The sequence below is a fragment of the Pelobates fuscus genome, chromosome 3 (genome assembly GCF_036172605.1).
Source record: "Pelobates fuscus isolate aPelFus1 chromosome 3, aPelFus1.pri, whole genome shotgun sequence".
NCBI lineage: Eukaryota > Metazoa > Chordata > Amphibia > Anura > Pelobatidae > Pelobates > Pelobates fuscus.
The window spans coordinates 633093-649159 of record NC_086319.1 but is presented as its reverse complement, the minus strand read 5'-3'; the positions used below and the strand labels follow the sequence as shown (position 1 = coordinate 649159).

Genomic DNA, 16067 nt, shown 5'->3' with positions numbered 1-16067 from the left:
CATCAGGCGGGTTTGCTGGACAGTAATCCCACGGTCATTGAACCAGGCTTTGGTGCTTTTGGCAGTGAGGGCAGGTGCCAAGTCCTGCTGGAAAATGAAGTCAGCATCCCCATAAAGCTAGTCTGTGGAAGGAAGCATGAAGTGCTCCAAAATCTCCTGATAGATGGCTGCGTTGACCCTGGACGTAATGAAGCACAGTGGACCAATACCAGCAGATGACATGGCTCCCCAAATCAACACAGACTGTTCTTCACATTGGACTTCAAAAGAGGACTTTGGGCCACTGAGTAACAGACCAGGTCTGTTTTTCTTTAGCCCAGGTAAGACGCTTCTGATATTTGTTGTTCAGGGGCGGCTTGACAAGAGGAATACGACATCTGAAGCCCATGACCAGGATCCGTCTGTGTGTGGTGGCTCTTGATGCACTGACTCCAGCCTCAGTCCACTCCTTGTGAAAGTCCCAACACTTTTGAATGGCCTTTTCCCGACAATTCTCTCCAGGCTGCGGTCATCCCACCTTTTTCTTCCACACTTTTCCCTTCCACATGACTTTCTATTAATGTGCTTTGATATAGCACTTTGGGAACATCCAACTTCCTTCGCAATTACCTTTTGAGGGTGTTAATGATGGTTTTCTGTACAACTGTCCGGTCAGCAGTCTTCCCCATGATTGTGATTCCTACTGAACAAGACTGAGAGACCATTTAAAGGCTCAGAAACCCTTTGCAGGTGTTATGGCTTACTTAGCTGATTAGAGTGGAACACTGTGAGCCTAGAATATTGCACCTTTTGACAATATTCAAATTTACTGAGATTGTGGATTTGGGGATTTCATGAGCTGTAAGCCATAATCATCGCACTTATGACAAATCACGGCTTGAACTATCTTGCTTTGCATGTAATGCGTCTATTTCCTATATTAGTTTCCCCTTTTTTCCAACTTTTGCACAATATTCTAATTTTTCGAGTATCACCTGTAAATCAAAGCTCATCAAAGCTTTTGGAAAGACTTGTCTTTACCCGTGTGTCTCACTTCCTTAATTCCAACTCTCTCCTTGACCCTCTTCAGTCTGGCTTCCGCCCTCTCCACTCTACTGAGACCGCTCTTATCAAAGTGACTAATGACCTAATCTCCGCTAAATCCAAAGGTCACTACTCCATATTAATTCTCCTTGACCTCTCTGCTGCCTTTGACACAGTTGATCATGCTCTCCTCCTTCAAACTCTTCAATCACTCGGTCTCTGTGACTCTGTCCTCTCTTGGTTTTCCTCCTATCTCTCCCAACGCTCATTTAGTGTCTCCTTTTCCAAGGATACCTCCTCCCCTCGCCCTGTCTCGGTTGGAGTTCCCCAAGGCTCTGTCCTTGGTCCCCTTCTATTTTCTCTTTATACTGCCTCTCTTGGAAAACTTATTGCCTCTTTTGGATTCAACTACCACCTGTACGCTGATGACACTTAGATATACCTCTCCTCACCGGACTTCTCCCCGGCCGTCCTGCAATGTGTCACTGCTTGCCTCTCTTCCATCTCTGACTGGATGTCGTCACGCTTTCTCAAACTTAACCTCTCTAAAACTGAACTCCTGGTCTTTCCTCCTCCTAATACTGATCCTCCTCTCTCACTCTCCCTTCAAGTCAGTGATATCCACATGAGTCCATCCCTACAAGCTGTCTTGGCGTCATACTTGACTCTGGTCTCACCTTTGAGTCTCACATCCAGTTTGTTGCCAAGTCCTGTAGGTTCCAACTCAAAAACATAGCCCGCATCCGCCCCTTTCTTACGCAAGATGCTACCAAGGAGCTTGTCCATGCTCTAGTAATTTCCCGCATGGATTACTGTAACCCTCTCCTGATTGGTCTCCCCAAAAGCCGTACTGCCCCACTACAGTCTGTAATGAATGCTGCAGCTAGACTGATTTTCCTATCCAGTCGGTCCTCTCACACCTCGCCCCTCTGCCAGTCCTTACATTGGCTCCCTGTATCCTATAGGAGTCAATTCAAAGTGCTAACCCATACATTTAAAGCACTGAACAATTCCAGCCCCTCTTATATCTCTTCACTGATCCAGAGGTATGCCCCTCCTCGTACCCTCCGCTCTGCCCGCGACCACCTCCTGACCGCTGCTCGCACCCGTACGGCCAACTCACGCTTGCAGGATCTCTCACGGGCGGCTCCTCTCCTATGGAATAACTTGCCTACTGCCATCAGACTCTCCCCTAGTCTTCAATCATTTAAGAAGGGCCTTAAATCCCATCTCTTCAGGAAAGCGTATGGCCTCCCAGAGTAATCTCTCCCTTACATACCTGTCTCTTGCTCTCCTATGGGATAGTGCTTTGCTCTCTCCTCCAGCTCTGCTTCACTCCTACTTGATATTTCCTATCCTAATGTTTCTAATACCCCACCTCCTATAGACTGTAAGCTCATTTGAGCAGGGTCCTCTTCAACCTATTATTCCTGTAAGTTTTCTTGTAATTGTCTTATTTATTGTTACATCCCCCCCTCTCAAAATATTGTAAAGCGCTACGGAATCTGTTGGCGCTATATAAATGGCAATAATAATAATAATAATAATAATAATAAATAAGGTGTATGATACCAAGCTAATCTAGGTTCTGTCACAGATCTATATAACGTGTATGATACCAAGCTAATCTAGGTTCTGTCACAGATCTAGATAACGTGTATGATACCAAGCTAATCTAGGTTCTGTCACAGATCTAGATAACGTGTATAATACCAAGCTAACCTAGGTTCTGTCCCAGATCTATATAACGTGTATGATACCAAGCTAATATATAGGTTCTGTCACAGATCTATATAACGTGTAGGATACCAAGCTAATATATAGATTCTGTCACAGATCTAGATAACGTGTATGATACCAAGCTAATATATAGGTTCTGTCACAAATCTAGATAACGTGTATGATACCAAGCTAATATATAGGTTCTGTCACAGATCTAGATAACGTGTATGATACCAAGCTAATCTATAGGTTCTTTCACAGATCTAGATAACGTGTATGATACAAAAGCTAATCTAGGTTCTGTCATAGATCTAGATAACGTGTATGATACCAAGCTAATCTAGGTTCTGTCACAGATCTAGATAACGTGTATGATACCAAGCTAATCTAGGTTCTGTCACAGATCTAGATAATGTGTATGATACCAAGCTAATATATAGGTTCTGTCACAGATCTATATAACGTGTATGATACCAAGCTAATCTAGGTTATGTCACAGATCTAGATAACGTGTATGATACCAAGCTAATCTCGGTTCTGTCATAGATCTAGATAACGTGTATGATACCAAGCTAATCTAGGTTCTGTCACAGATCTAGATAACGTGTATGATACCAAGCTAATATATAGGTTCTGTCACAGATCTATATAACGTGTATGATACCAAGCTAATATATAGGTTCTGTCACAGATCTAGATAACGTGTATGATACCAAGCTAATCTAGGTTCTGTCACAGATCTAGATAACGTGTATGATACCAAGCTAATCTAGGTTCTGTCACAGATCTAGATAATGTGTAGGATACCAAGCTAATATATAGGTTCTGTCACAGATCTAGATAACGTGTATGATACCAAGCTAATATATAGGTTCTGTCACAGATCTATATAACGTGTATGATACAAAGCTAATCTAGGTTCTGTCACAGATCTAGATAACGTGTATGATACCAAGCTAATTTATAGGTTCTGTCACAGATCTAGATAATGTGTATGATACCAAGCTAATCTAGGTTCTGTCACAGATCTAGATAACGTGTATGATACCAAGCTAATCTAGGTTCTGTCACAGATCTAGATAACGTGTATGATACAAAGCTAATCTAGGTTCTGTCACAGATCTAGATAACGTGTATGATACCAAGCTAATGTATAGGTTCTGTCACAGATCTAGATAACGTGTAGTATACCAAGCTAATATATAGGTTCTGTCACAGATCTAGATAACGTGTATGATACCAAGCTAATCTAGGTTCTGTCACAGATCTATATAACGTGTATGATACCAAGCTAATTTATAGGTTCTGTTACAGATCTAGATAACGTGTATGATACAAAGCTAAAATATAGGTTCTGTCACAGATCTAGATAACGTGTATGATACCAAGCTAATTTATAGGTTCTGTCACAGATCTAGATAACGTGTATGATACCAAGCTAATCTAGGCTCTGTCACAGATCTAGATAACGTGTAGTATACCAAGCTAATCTAGGTTCTGTCACAGATCTAGATAACGTGTATGATACCAAGCTAATATATAGGTTCTGTCCCAGATCTAGATAACGTGTAGGATACCAAGCTAATCTAGGTTCTGTCACAGATCTAGATAACGTTTATGATTCCAAGCTAATCTAGGTTCTGTCACAGATCTAGATAACGTGTATGATACCAAGCTAATATATAGGTTCTGTCCCAGATCTAGATAACGTGTAGGATACCAAGCTAATCTAGGTTCTGTCACAGATCTAGATAACGTGTATGATACCAAGCTAATCTAGGTTCTGTCACAGATCTAGATAACGTTTATGATTCCAAGCTAATCTAGGTTCTGTCCCAGATCTAGATAAGATGTATGATACTAAATTGATAGCAATATTCCCCACATACTTAAGATAATCAGCTAATTTTACTTTTTCTTACAGACCCAGAGAAAGGGTAAAAATGTTCAGCTGAACATAATTTAAATATAATTTATAAAATGTCCCCCACAGCAACAATTATAAATATGCCTTTATTGTAAACTAAAGTGTGAATAATACATACTTGGTCAACTTCCGCTTCTTGAATCCATTTTTATTCCTAAAACAAAAACATGTAGATGTAAAAACATAAAAAGAGTAAAAAAGAGTAAACTGTGTTCAATGTTTTGAATTTATTGTTGTAGTAACAGGGAGAGGATTTAGGACCGTGCAGCATGCATTTTATTGTGTGAGGCATTTATATTCAATAATATATAAATTGTGATTGTCAGACTGCGAGCACACAGAGTTGCAACCTTTCTTGGAAAAAACTACCGCCCATGGGAGTTGTATGTATCATTGTATGTATACAGTTTGAATGAATACGTGTTTACCCGTGTGTACATTTTTGCAATTACGGCATTGCCCAGACAGCCTCAAACACTGGATCAGCCGGTAAAATATCAGCCAAGTGGCAGCCCAACTAACAAGTATTTATAATGATACGTATGTATCTCCTCACAGATCCATAGGTATGTCCCTTCTCGGTCTCTCCACTCTGCCCGTGACCACCTCCTGTCCGTTGTCCGCACCCGTACGGCCAACTCGTGCTTGCAGGACTTCTCGTGGGCGGCTCCCTTCCTATGGAATAGCCTGCCTACCGCCATCAGACTCTCCCCTAGTCTTGCATCTTTTAAGAAGTGCTTTAAAACCCATCTCTTTAGGAAAGCTTATGGCCTCCAAGACTAACCCATACCTCACATACTTGTCTCTTGCCCTCTCCTAAAGGGCAGCCCACCTTATTTGACTGCAAATTCCTGTCCTAATGTGTTTTACACCCCACCTCCTATAGAATGTAAGCTCGATCGAGCAGGGTCCTCTTCAACCTATTGTTCCTGTAAGTTTATTTGTAATTGTCCTATTTATAGTTACATCCCCCCTCTCATAATATTGTAAAGCGCTACGGAATCTGTTGGCGCTATATAAATGGCAATAATAATAATAATAATAATAGTAAGTTTGCTAAATCTCACTGTACTTTGTATACTGCCATGAAAATGGGTCCTTCACATTGAGCTGTTTCCCAAATTTCCTACCATGCTCTGCTCCATTAAGTAGGCCTTCCAACCATCCCAATTTTGTTGAAACACTCCCAGTTTTTGGCTTCTGTCCTGCCGTTCTCAAAAGTGGGACACCAGGGAACTATCCCAAGCAAGCATATAGTTCATCTTTAGAAAATCTTATACCATATAATCTGAGCACTAGGAAGCCTGCGCAGAGAACTGAGGTGGTGCTCGGGCTTGCCCTTGGTGTCCTGGATGATGCACAGGTGGCCTGCCAATCCAATCTTTGGGCAGCGTCAGAGACAAGCGAATCACTGGTCTCCGACGCTGCCCAGATTTAGGAGGTATGCATCAGATATAAAGACAAATATATATATTTTACTTAATCAATAGAAAATTAAAAGCCTTTAAATTAAAAAGCTCACTTGTTAAGTATAACTATACTAAGCATGCTATATAACTATAGTAAAAGATATCTCTAATAAACATCAGCCTATCCCCAATACTCTGCAGAAACCATGACATTCAAATAGTGGCCTATATCTTCAAAAAAGCTTCATTTGATAACAGTTTGTATTGTATGCGTTAAGTACAATCACAATCCATTTTCTGCTGGTAATGGTAGGCTCTTACTCACAGATACAACTAAGGAGAGTGTAAATGATCAGAATCACGATTACTATAACAGTCTCCCTCTGAACTACTCTCCCACCCTGGATTCTTTATAGACATGTCTGCAAAGCCACTAACAAAACTCTATTCTCAACCTAAACAGTTAGTGATTAATAACAGCTTCAAGGGACAATCTGAGCAACACCACATTTTTTATGCATTTGATATGTTTTGGCCTTGTGAATATGCTGTATTTTGTTGCATGTTTAAAGTTTAGTTTTAATGAAATGGTTTGCAGAATGCTGCACAATAAGCCTGCCTGTTTAGCCATGCCCCCTCATTCTAGAAAAGACTTCCTTATCAACGTATATACACAGCTCAGCCAGGGATGTATCTACAACAGCAATTTCCAAGGGGCGGCAAAAATGCCCAGGCAAATACCTTGTTTACCTCGTTTTATGGGAGCCCAAGAGCTGGCTGGCTGGCCACCTTTGTGCTCCCCGGGGGAGGCAGGCAGTTGATTCCCGGGTGGGCAGCGAGGGAGTACTTTCCCCTGAGCTCTATGCTCAGCTCCCTCGCACGACCCACAGTAAAGCCGGAATACGACATATTCCGGCTCCCGGCATCACTCTGCGGCGCGCTAGGGAGCTGAGAGATCACAGCTCCCTCGCTGACAACTCAGAGCTCCCGCCCACCTGTACATCCGGCCGCCTTCCTGCCTAGCAGCCCAGCCAGCAGTCCCCTCTGGACTCCAGGTGAAAAATCCACCCAGCTATCCCAAAAGTAGGGAGGCTGGGTGGATTTAATAAAATATATATATATATATAAATTGTAAATGTGTTGGGAGGAAATGTGTGTGTGTCAGTGAATGTGAGCGTGTGTGTGTCAGTGAATGTGAGTGTGCATGTCTCTCAGTGAGTGTATGCGTCTGTCAGCGTGTGTCTAAATGATTGTATGTGCGTCAGTTTGTGTCAAATCAGTGAGTGTGGCCTTGGCAGGAAGGGGCGGGTACATTTAATTTAGGGGGTGCCCGAGATCTGTCATGCCTAGGGCAGCACCATTTTACACCCTGTTGCAAACTATTATGCAAATTCTATTTAAGTGTCACAAAGATTAAATATTTAGTTTTTCAGTTTAACTCATGGATGGCATTGTGTCTCAGGGCTCTTTTAATCACTGAAAACAATCTCGGACACCTGTGATAATTACATTGCCAGGTGAGCCTAAGGGAAGGTGTTCCACATTATTAATCAGAGCACCATTTTCATACAATATGGGGAAGAAAAAGGATCTCTCTGCTGCTGAAAAGAGTGAAATAGTTCAATGCCTAGGACGAGGTATAAAAACATAAGATATTTCACGAAATTTAAGCGTGATCATCGCACTATTAAAAGATTTGTGGCTGATTCAGAGCACAGACGGGTTTGTGCAGATAAAGGCACATTGAGGAAGATTTCTGCCAGATCCATGCATCGGATCAAGAGAGCAGCTGCTAAAATACTATTACATAGCAGCAAACAGATATTTGAAGCTGCTGGTGCCTCTGGAGTCCCACGGACATCAAGGTGTAGAGTCCTCCAGAGTCTTGCAACTGTGCATAAACCTTCTATTCGGACACCACTAACCAATGTTCACAAGCAGAAACGGCTGCATTGGGCAAAAAAATACATGAAGACTAATTTTAAAACAGTCCTGTTCACTGGTGAGTGCCGTGCAACCCTGGATGATCCAGATGGATGAGTACTGGATGGCTGGTGGACGGCCACCCTGTTTCAACAAGGCTGCGACGTCAGCAAGGCGGTGGTGGAGTCATGTTTTAGGCCAGAATCATAGGAAGAGAGCTGGTCGGCCCCTCTAGGGTTCACGAAGGTGTAAAGATGACTATGATTATGATTATGACCGCTCTGCACTCGGCAGCGTATATTTCACAGTATTGTGTCTGCTCTCTGCATTCGGCAGTGTATATTTCACAGCATTATGACCGCTCTGTAATCGGCAGTGTATATTTCACAGTACTGTGTCCGTTCTCTGCATTCGGCAGTGTATATTTCACAGTATTATGACCACTCTCTGCACTCGGCAGCGTATATTTCACAGTATTGTGTCCGCTCTCTGCACTCCGTAGTGTATATTTCACAGTATTGTGTCCGCTCCCTGCACTCAGCAGCGTATTTTTCACAGTATTATGACCTCTCTGCACTCAGCAGTGTATATTTCACAGTATTGTGTCCGTTCTCTGCATTCAGCAGTGTATATTTCACAGTATTGTGCCCGCTCCCTGCACTCGGCAGCGTATTTTTCACAGTATTATGACCGCTCTGCACTCGGCAGTGTATATTTCACAGTATTGTTTCCACTCTCTGTAATCGGCAGTGTATATTTCACAGTAGTATCACCGCTCTCTGCACTCAGCAGTGTATATTTCACAGTATCGTGTCCGCTCCCTGCACTCGGCAGCGTATTTTTCACAGTATTATGACCGCTCTGCACTCGGCAGTGTATATTTCACAGTATTGTTTCCACTCTCTGTAATCGGCAGTGTATATTTCACAGTATTATGACCGCTCTGCACTCGGCAGTGTATATTTCACAGAAGTATCACCGCTCTCTGCACTCAGCAGTGTATATTTCACAGTATTGTGTCTGTTCTCTGCATTCAGCAGTGTATATTTCACAGTATTATGACCGCTCTGCACTCGGCAGTGTATATTTCACAGTATTGTGTCCGCTCTCTGCACTCGGCAGCGTATTTTTCACAGTATTGTGACCACTCTCTATTGTGTCCATTCTCTGCACTCAGCAGTGTATATTTCACAGTATTGTGTCCGCTCTCTGCACTCGGCAGCATATTTTTCACAGTATTGTGACCACTCTCTATTGTGTCCATTCTCTGCACTCAGCAGTGTATATTTCACAGTATTGTGTCCGTTCTCTGCATTCGGCAGTGTATATTTCACAGTATTATGACCACTCTGTGCGCTCGGCAGTGTATATTTCACAGTATTGTGTCCGCTCTCTGCTCTCTGCAACATATTTTTTTTTTAATATATATATATATATATAAATCTTTTACCTGTAAAAACAAAAACAAAAAAAATGACTTTTAACATGTTTGGCTCCCAATATGGAGCACACATTTTTAGGTTTTTACCTTATAAAGTCTAGTCAGAATATCTTGTATTCCAAATATGACAGGTAAAACATTGCCCACTGTTAGCAGGAATTCAATAAGGAAATTTATTTCAAAAGTGTAGAATATTGAACCATCCCATGAAGATTTGAAATTCCTCACTTGTGGAGGAAACCTGGATCTTATTGAAATGGATATTGATGTTCACGTTGTACATCCGTTAAGAAGTGTAGGTTTGATTTGATCAAGAAGAGCAGGAGAATCATGCCGAAAATCCAATTCCTGTCACACAAAGATAAGGAAGGGCAAAAGCCATGACGTTGGAGAGAAATGAGGACTCCGATACCAGTACAGATTAGGTGGCAGATTCTGATAGAAATTCTAATTATTCTGAAAAGATGAAATAGTAGCAAGACATACTAAGAATGTAGAAATAGTCCATGGATATTACTGACAATAAAGTAAAATCACAAATGCCAAGGATCTGTGAATACTAAGTTGGTAGAATGGTCTCTGCTGGATTTTGCCTTAAAATACCTCATAGTCCGAGATGCAACTTGGATAAAGTGAGCAAAAATTTATTAATTTCTATAATGGCCTAGGCAAGCATGGATAGAATGCCAAGATAAAACAAAAAAACAAAAAAAAAACTTAGATTTAACCTTAAAGTCATAAAGCCTTCTAAGCCCACTTACAAAAATCACTGACTTCGTTAGAAATGCCATTTCTCAGGATCAGTCTGCAATACGCTTGTGAACGTTAATACAAGATTGTAGATTATTTTAGCTTTTGTGAAGAAATAATCTTAAATTGTAATGACAGGAGGTGAATATTTAGCATTTTTTCCTCTACTGAACCTCCATACAAAACAGTAAAGTCAACAACCAATCATAGAAGTAAAACTTCCAACCATTTATAAAATCTTCAAACGTAACCTCAATGTAAGATCCATAACCAAATTAGGACGTGGAAGAACAACCCATTACACTGCAAGAAATGAAATTCGTGAAAGTAGTAATAAATTGATGTTGTATCTATCCACATAATGATCATCATAAGAAAACTAGTACATTACAACCAAAATATCAGATATTCGTTCATTAATTAAAATAACGTTTGGCATGAAAAACAGCCATGGGAAATACCAAAGCAGCGTGATTGCAAATCTCAAGAGAAACAGAACTATCCGAAGAATACCAAACAAGTGAGGAAAAAGAGACGGTCTTCATTAAAGCTATAATAATCTACAATGTTACTTCATGAACAGGGGTTCATATTTTGCATTTTTAATGCTGTCCAAGCAACAAGAGGAAGGTAGGATCAGATTTTATGCAACGTACAAAAAAAAAAAAAAAAAAACACTTTTTGGGGAGAAAAACAGATAACTGATGGAATGAGAGAGATGTTTGTTCTCGGCGAGTTACACAAAAACCACAACACCACTAAACATCACTAAATTTTGAATATTTCTGCCCCGGTGGATGAGCCCCCCCCAAAAAAAAAATCCCACACGTGAGTCTACAAACTTAAAAGGACACTATAGGCACCCAGACCACTTCAGCTCATTGAAGTTATGTGAGTGCAATGTCCCAGGTCCCTAAACCCTGCAAAAGGTAATTATTGCAGTTTTTAATAAACTGCAATAATTATGATTGAGGATCAACTACCAGACAGCCACTAGCCAGACTTCCGGGTTATTAGGCGACTTTTGGTCACCTAACTGATGCTAAACATTCCTGATGCTATGCATGAGGACATCCAGCATCATGTAAAACCCCATAGAGAAGTAATGTGAGTACGGTAATCACAGCGCATGTGGTAATACTCGCCGGCAGCAGGGGAGCAGCGAAGGTGGAGCCTGAACTACCACCGAGTGACATCGACACTGGAATCAAGTAAGGGACAGAATGGATTTTTAACCCCATTCCAATGGATGGGGGCGCTACAGAGAGCTATTATGCCCGGAAAACAACTTTTTTTCATGGCACTAGAATTTTCCTTTAGGGATCTTTGCCAACTAAAGCTGCTGTGATTTGCCATGAGAAAACAGTTAAGGCAGGAAGTACAAAACTGCATGTGAAGAGACCATAAAGGGATCCATATCACTTTCCATGCACTAACTACCCCAACAATACCAGGTCAAGAGATAGCTACATCAGGTACCTGGAGACCAAGAGTCCCAGATGGGATCTCTAGCTTTTTGTGATAGACCTCCAAACAACCAAGAACCCCTGACACAGTCCAAGTGACCAACTGCAGATGTTCCTGAAGCACCAGAAGATGATGGTTCCCTTCGGATCCATGAGTAATGCGAGAAGCAGTGTTAGAACACAGGAATCTGAGAAGGACAGTTCCAATAGATACGGAACCAAGGCGGAATCTGCCAGAGTGACTTCACCGAAATTATGAATATCCGTTGAACCCGAACACAATGAATCACCATCACAATCATTGCAAATGGGGGTGGGGGGAGGTAGCATAAGCCCCTGTCTCTGGCCATTTCTGCATGAAAGAGTCCATCACTAAGCACCCCGGATCTGGGAGCAAACTGTAATATGTTGAACTTTGTAGTTTCTCAGTGATGTGACCCTGCAGTTTGTTCAGGCAAAGGAATACTTGTCTGTCTAGCATCCAGTTAAGAACCAGTTAAGAACTAATCCGCTGTCAAATTGGACGTCTGTTAGTTCTGAAAGCAAAATACTTCTATTTTCCTCTGTAAACAGAAGTGATAAATGTTCTTGGTCAGATCCAACAGCTTCTTGGGTAGGGCACCCCCCAAGCAGTTTATGTATTTTACTGCAGATATATTGTCAATCCCCAGCAGGATTTAACAGTCCATCAAGTCCTTAGCCAGACTCCATATTTGGAATGAATCTGATCAAGTCCAGACAATTTATATGACAGTGATTGTTATCCATTTACGTCCCTCCTCTGGACCACTCTGCAAGTTGCCCCCACCTCCATAAGCTGGCATTTGATTACAGTGAGAAGTTTGGGGTCACCCCAAATATTGCTTGTACACTCCAGGCTTGCATGTAGAATAGCCAACATTTGAGCTCCAAGCGCACTTCCTGAGATACCGGAACAACATGATCATATGAAGGGTGTCTAGGTATTCCACTTTGACACGCTGCTTTGCTTGATAGTGTGGGGGACCTGGGAATATTGTCTGGATATAGGAAGACAGAAGGTCTATGAATCTGGCCAAGATTTGAAGTGAAAATTATTCCTGTGCTAATACCATGCGAATCTCCTTCTTGATTATCATGATCTTCTCATGTGGCAGTTTCACAACACAGGTGAGAGAAAATATATCTCGAAACGGGAAGGGGATAGAGCCAACATCTCCTTGTTTATCATTTATTTCATGGACTCCAGAATATGGATAATGTAATTGTTGCGGTTTTACAATAGAGACAGTTCAGTGCCGAAGAGTAAAATGTCAAAGTAGACGATACATCAGGCACTGTGGTGCTGACATGTAAACTGTAGACATTTAAATTGCCATGGGACATTGTGCCATAAATACCAGAGGAATCTGCAACTGTCGGTGTTTATCGGAATGGAGAGGTAAGTGACTTAATTCAAAATGCATGAACCAATCTCCTTGATGTAAGAGGTTGCACAGTAAATGTATTCCTTCCATCTTGAAGTAGGCAACAAAAATATTCAGGGCTTGAAGGTTGATAACTAGACGATAATTCAGTGTCTGTGTCTTCACTAAGAAGATGCTGCTGAAGAATCCGTCCATGTCAGTAGCCCATTGAATAGCTCCCTTGAGGCATTGTGTTAGAATCTCCTCATCTATGAGTCGCTGTTAAAGTGTATTTGTCTGTAATACTAGTAGTAGTATCTGTTTTTAAACCATTGGAGAATGGAATTCTATAAACATAAGCTCCTACTGTCTGAAGGACCCATGAATCCATGGAGCTCGCTGATCAATTCTGAGGAAAAAAAGGGAAAGACGCACTGCAGTTAGAAGAGGGAAAGAAGGCTTTGTTACAGTTGTACTCACCTATGGAAAAATCTACGGTGACCATATCCACAAGAGCCAAACCCTCTGTTTGTGCCTTAGTTAGTCCTGAAGAAAATAGCGACCAGTCTGGTCTTTGTAGCTAGGATAGAAGCTTTGTGGCTGTATTGTATTGGAGCTAGATAGCTAAAATGGACTGGAGACATGGCCCCATTGTTGTCCAGCCTCTGAAAAACACCTTTGGGAACGGAGGGATTAAAGACTCTCTGGAGGGTTGTCTTTGCCTTGTTCATGTTTGAGAAGATATTAACATGTCTATGTAATTTCTTCAGGAATGGTTCACCAAAAAACATCCCCTGTGCCTGGGGGCCCACCTCTATTGTGCGGAGTTCCATCAATTCTGAATAAGACTGCTTTGTGTCTTCATGAAGATAACATTATGTTTGCATTACCCATTCTCAAGTGTAGTGCCTGAGGTCATGGCAGTGTTGGCCAGATATAGGATATGGGCCACAGGTCTCAGAGCATCCAACAATTTGCCTTAGGCCATTTTTAGGCCTTTATCCAGCCCATTCCGATGGTTTCTGCCTGAAAGGCCCATCAAGTTAACCATAGTTAAATTCAGGAGTCTAACAAAACTTATTAGCGATTACAGGTTGTGGGCATTCACAAAGTCAGCTGTTCCTGACCTTGTCGAGGGGTTTCTGAATCCACAGTTGGATGAATTTAGCAATATGTGCTGGTGAATGCCATTCCCTGATAGATATTATGATCTCACGACCTGTAATTTCAGTAGGAGTAAAGTCAATAGAATGGGGCTCACCCGTAAGGGACTCATTAACATTAGGGAAGTGTAAGGACGGATCGTGAAGCCAATCATTCCCCTCAGACTCTGATCCACCTGCTTGCTATTCTTCCACCACAGATAAAGTGGATGGGAAGTAACGGTCACCCACATCTAATTACTTGTTGCTCATCAGTGGGACCTTGGAGGGAGGTTATTTTGCTCAGTTTATCAGTAGCATTGCCTTTATCTTTAGATGACCCACCTTTGCAGTGACTTTTTCAGGGATTGTTTGGGTGCTCTTATATAGTGAGTACTGGCACAGAAAAAAGGTTGTATTTATAGATGGGGGCTTACCCAACAGACAAGCACCTTTGTATTGTGGCATCCTAAACACAGTAAGCATCGGTGCAGCGCTGTTTTGTAGCGCTTGCGCGATAACCTGCCAATGGTTTCCCATGTGAAAGCATTGGATTGGCTAAGCTCATCAAGATTAATGATCCAAGACAGCCGCAGTGTGAAGAACAGGCGAGTAAATGCCTTCCCCATGCGATCAGAGGGGGGCTGGGGACCTAAATAGTTTAACACCGTAGTGCCAGGAATACATGTTTATTTTTAATGATGTATCTCAATGAAGTGGAATGGATGCAGTTACCCTTTAGTTTTAACCTTACAGTTTTGCCACTGTAAACAGACATTTCTTTCCCACTTAAGATCTGTACTCACACTCCCTGAGGATTCCCCTACCCTTCACCAGACACACCCCCGAGGAGCACCCGCACTCTAAACCCAACGAGTGACTGAGCCTCCTTGTGGCCACTCTAGTCGTCTGCGTGGAACTCTCCATCAGACTGGAAATCAACCTCGGCCATCTAACACTTTTAACTGAAGGAGGCGATGGGGAGAGCTATCCGGGGATATAAAAAAGACATGTGGTGTTATTCATGCTTTTCATATGGCTTTTGGGATATATTGTAATTGCTGCCCGATATCTGGGGGATAATTAACTTAGCATTTACTGATCTAATTAATTCCCAGACTCAGAGGGGCCTGGGTGGGATTTTCATTGTTCTTACCATGAACCTTCAGTTGATATCGGGTGTATTAAAGTGTGCCCTGTTCCAAAAATAAAAAAAACTGTTCTTATTCACCCGTCACTAAGTTTTGACTAGTGTTTGAGTGAGACAACTATAATCACACCAGCTATTCAGTGATGAAAGAAAGAGAGGGACCCTCCGATAAACTTGCAATGTAAAACAATGCTGCTTATATGCCAATGTTATGATTGCAGGAAATTTGCAGAAAACTTGGTTCTCAATCAAATGCTGCTTCTGGAGCAGCCATTGACTGGCACAGCATGGAGATTTGTTGCACATGCACACTAGCCCCAAAATCCTTTAACCATCCAAGAGCTTTATGAATTTCCACCTTGGGTTGGACCAAATGTACCCGGCCATTATCACACTTAGGAAAGCATTAACCTCCAGTGGTGAGTCAATAAGGAGTGAACATCTAATCTGTACATCAGGGCTTGACAAATTTGTTTGGAATCTAGGAGCCAGCTAAATATATATATTTTAAAGGGACAGATTAATGTAGTTGTTCTGGTGCCTATAGCCGGTCTCTAGCCTTTTCAATGTAAACGCTGCCTTTTCAGAGAAAAAGCAGCATTTACATTGCTGCCTACTAATACCTCTAGTGACAGTCACTCAGACAGCCACTAGAGAGTCCCGTGTCAGTGCTCTGCATGGACGCGCTGAATGTTACCCATAGAGAACATGCGGAATATCGTCCCAATG

General features: G+C 41.8%; 1 protein-coding gene across 5 annotated transcripts in view; it reads right to left on the bottom strand.

The window, feature by feature from the left end:
* PTPRO (protein tyrosine phosphatase receptor type O) overlaps positions 1 to 16067 on the bottom strand; it is a 550218-nt gene that overhangs the window by 158235 nt on the left and 375916 nt on the right. For all 5 annotated transcript variants that reach the window (XM_063446603.1, XM_063446604.1, XM_063446607.1 and 2 more), the window contains one exon: positions 4791 to 4826. In XM_063446603.1, coding sequence (XP_063302673.1) covers positions 4791 to 4826 — 36 coding nt within the window. The remainder of the gene's footprint in view (positions 1 to 4790; positions 4827 to 16067) is intronic.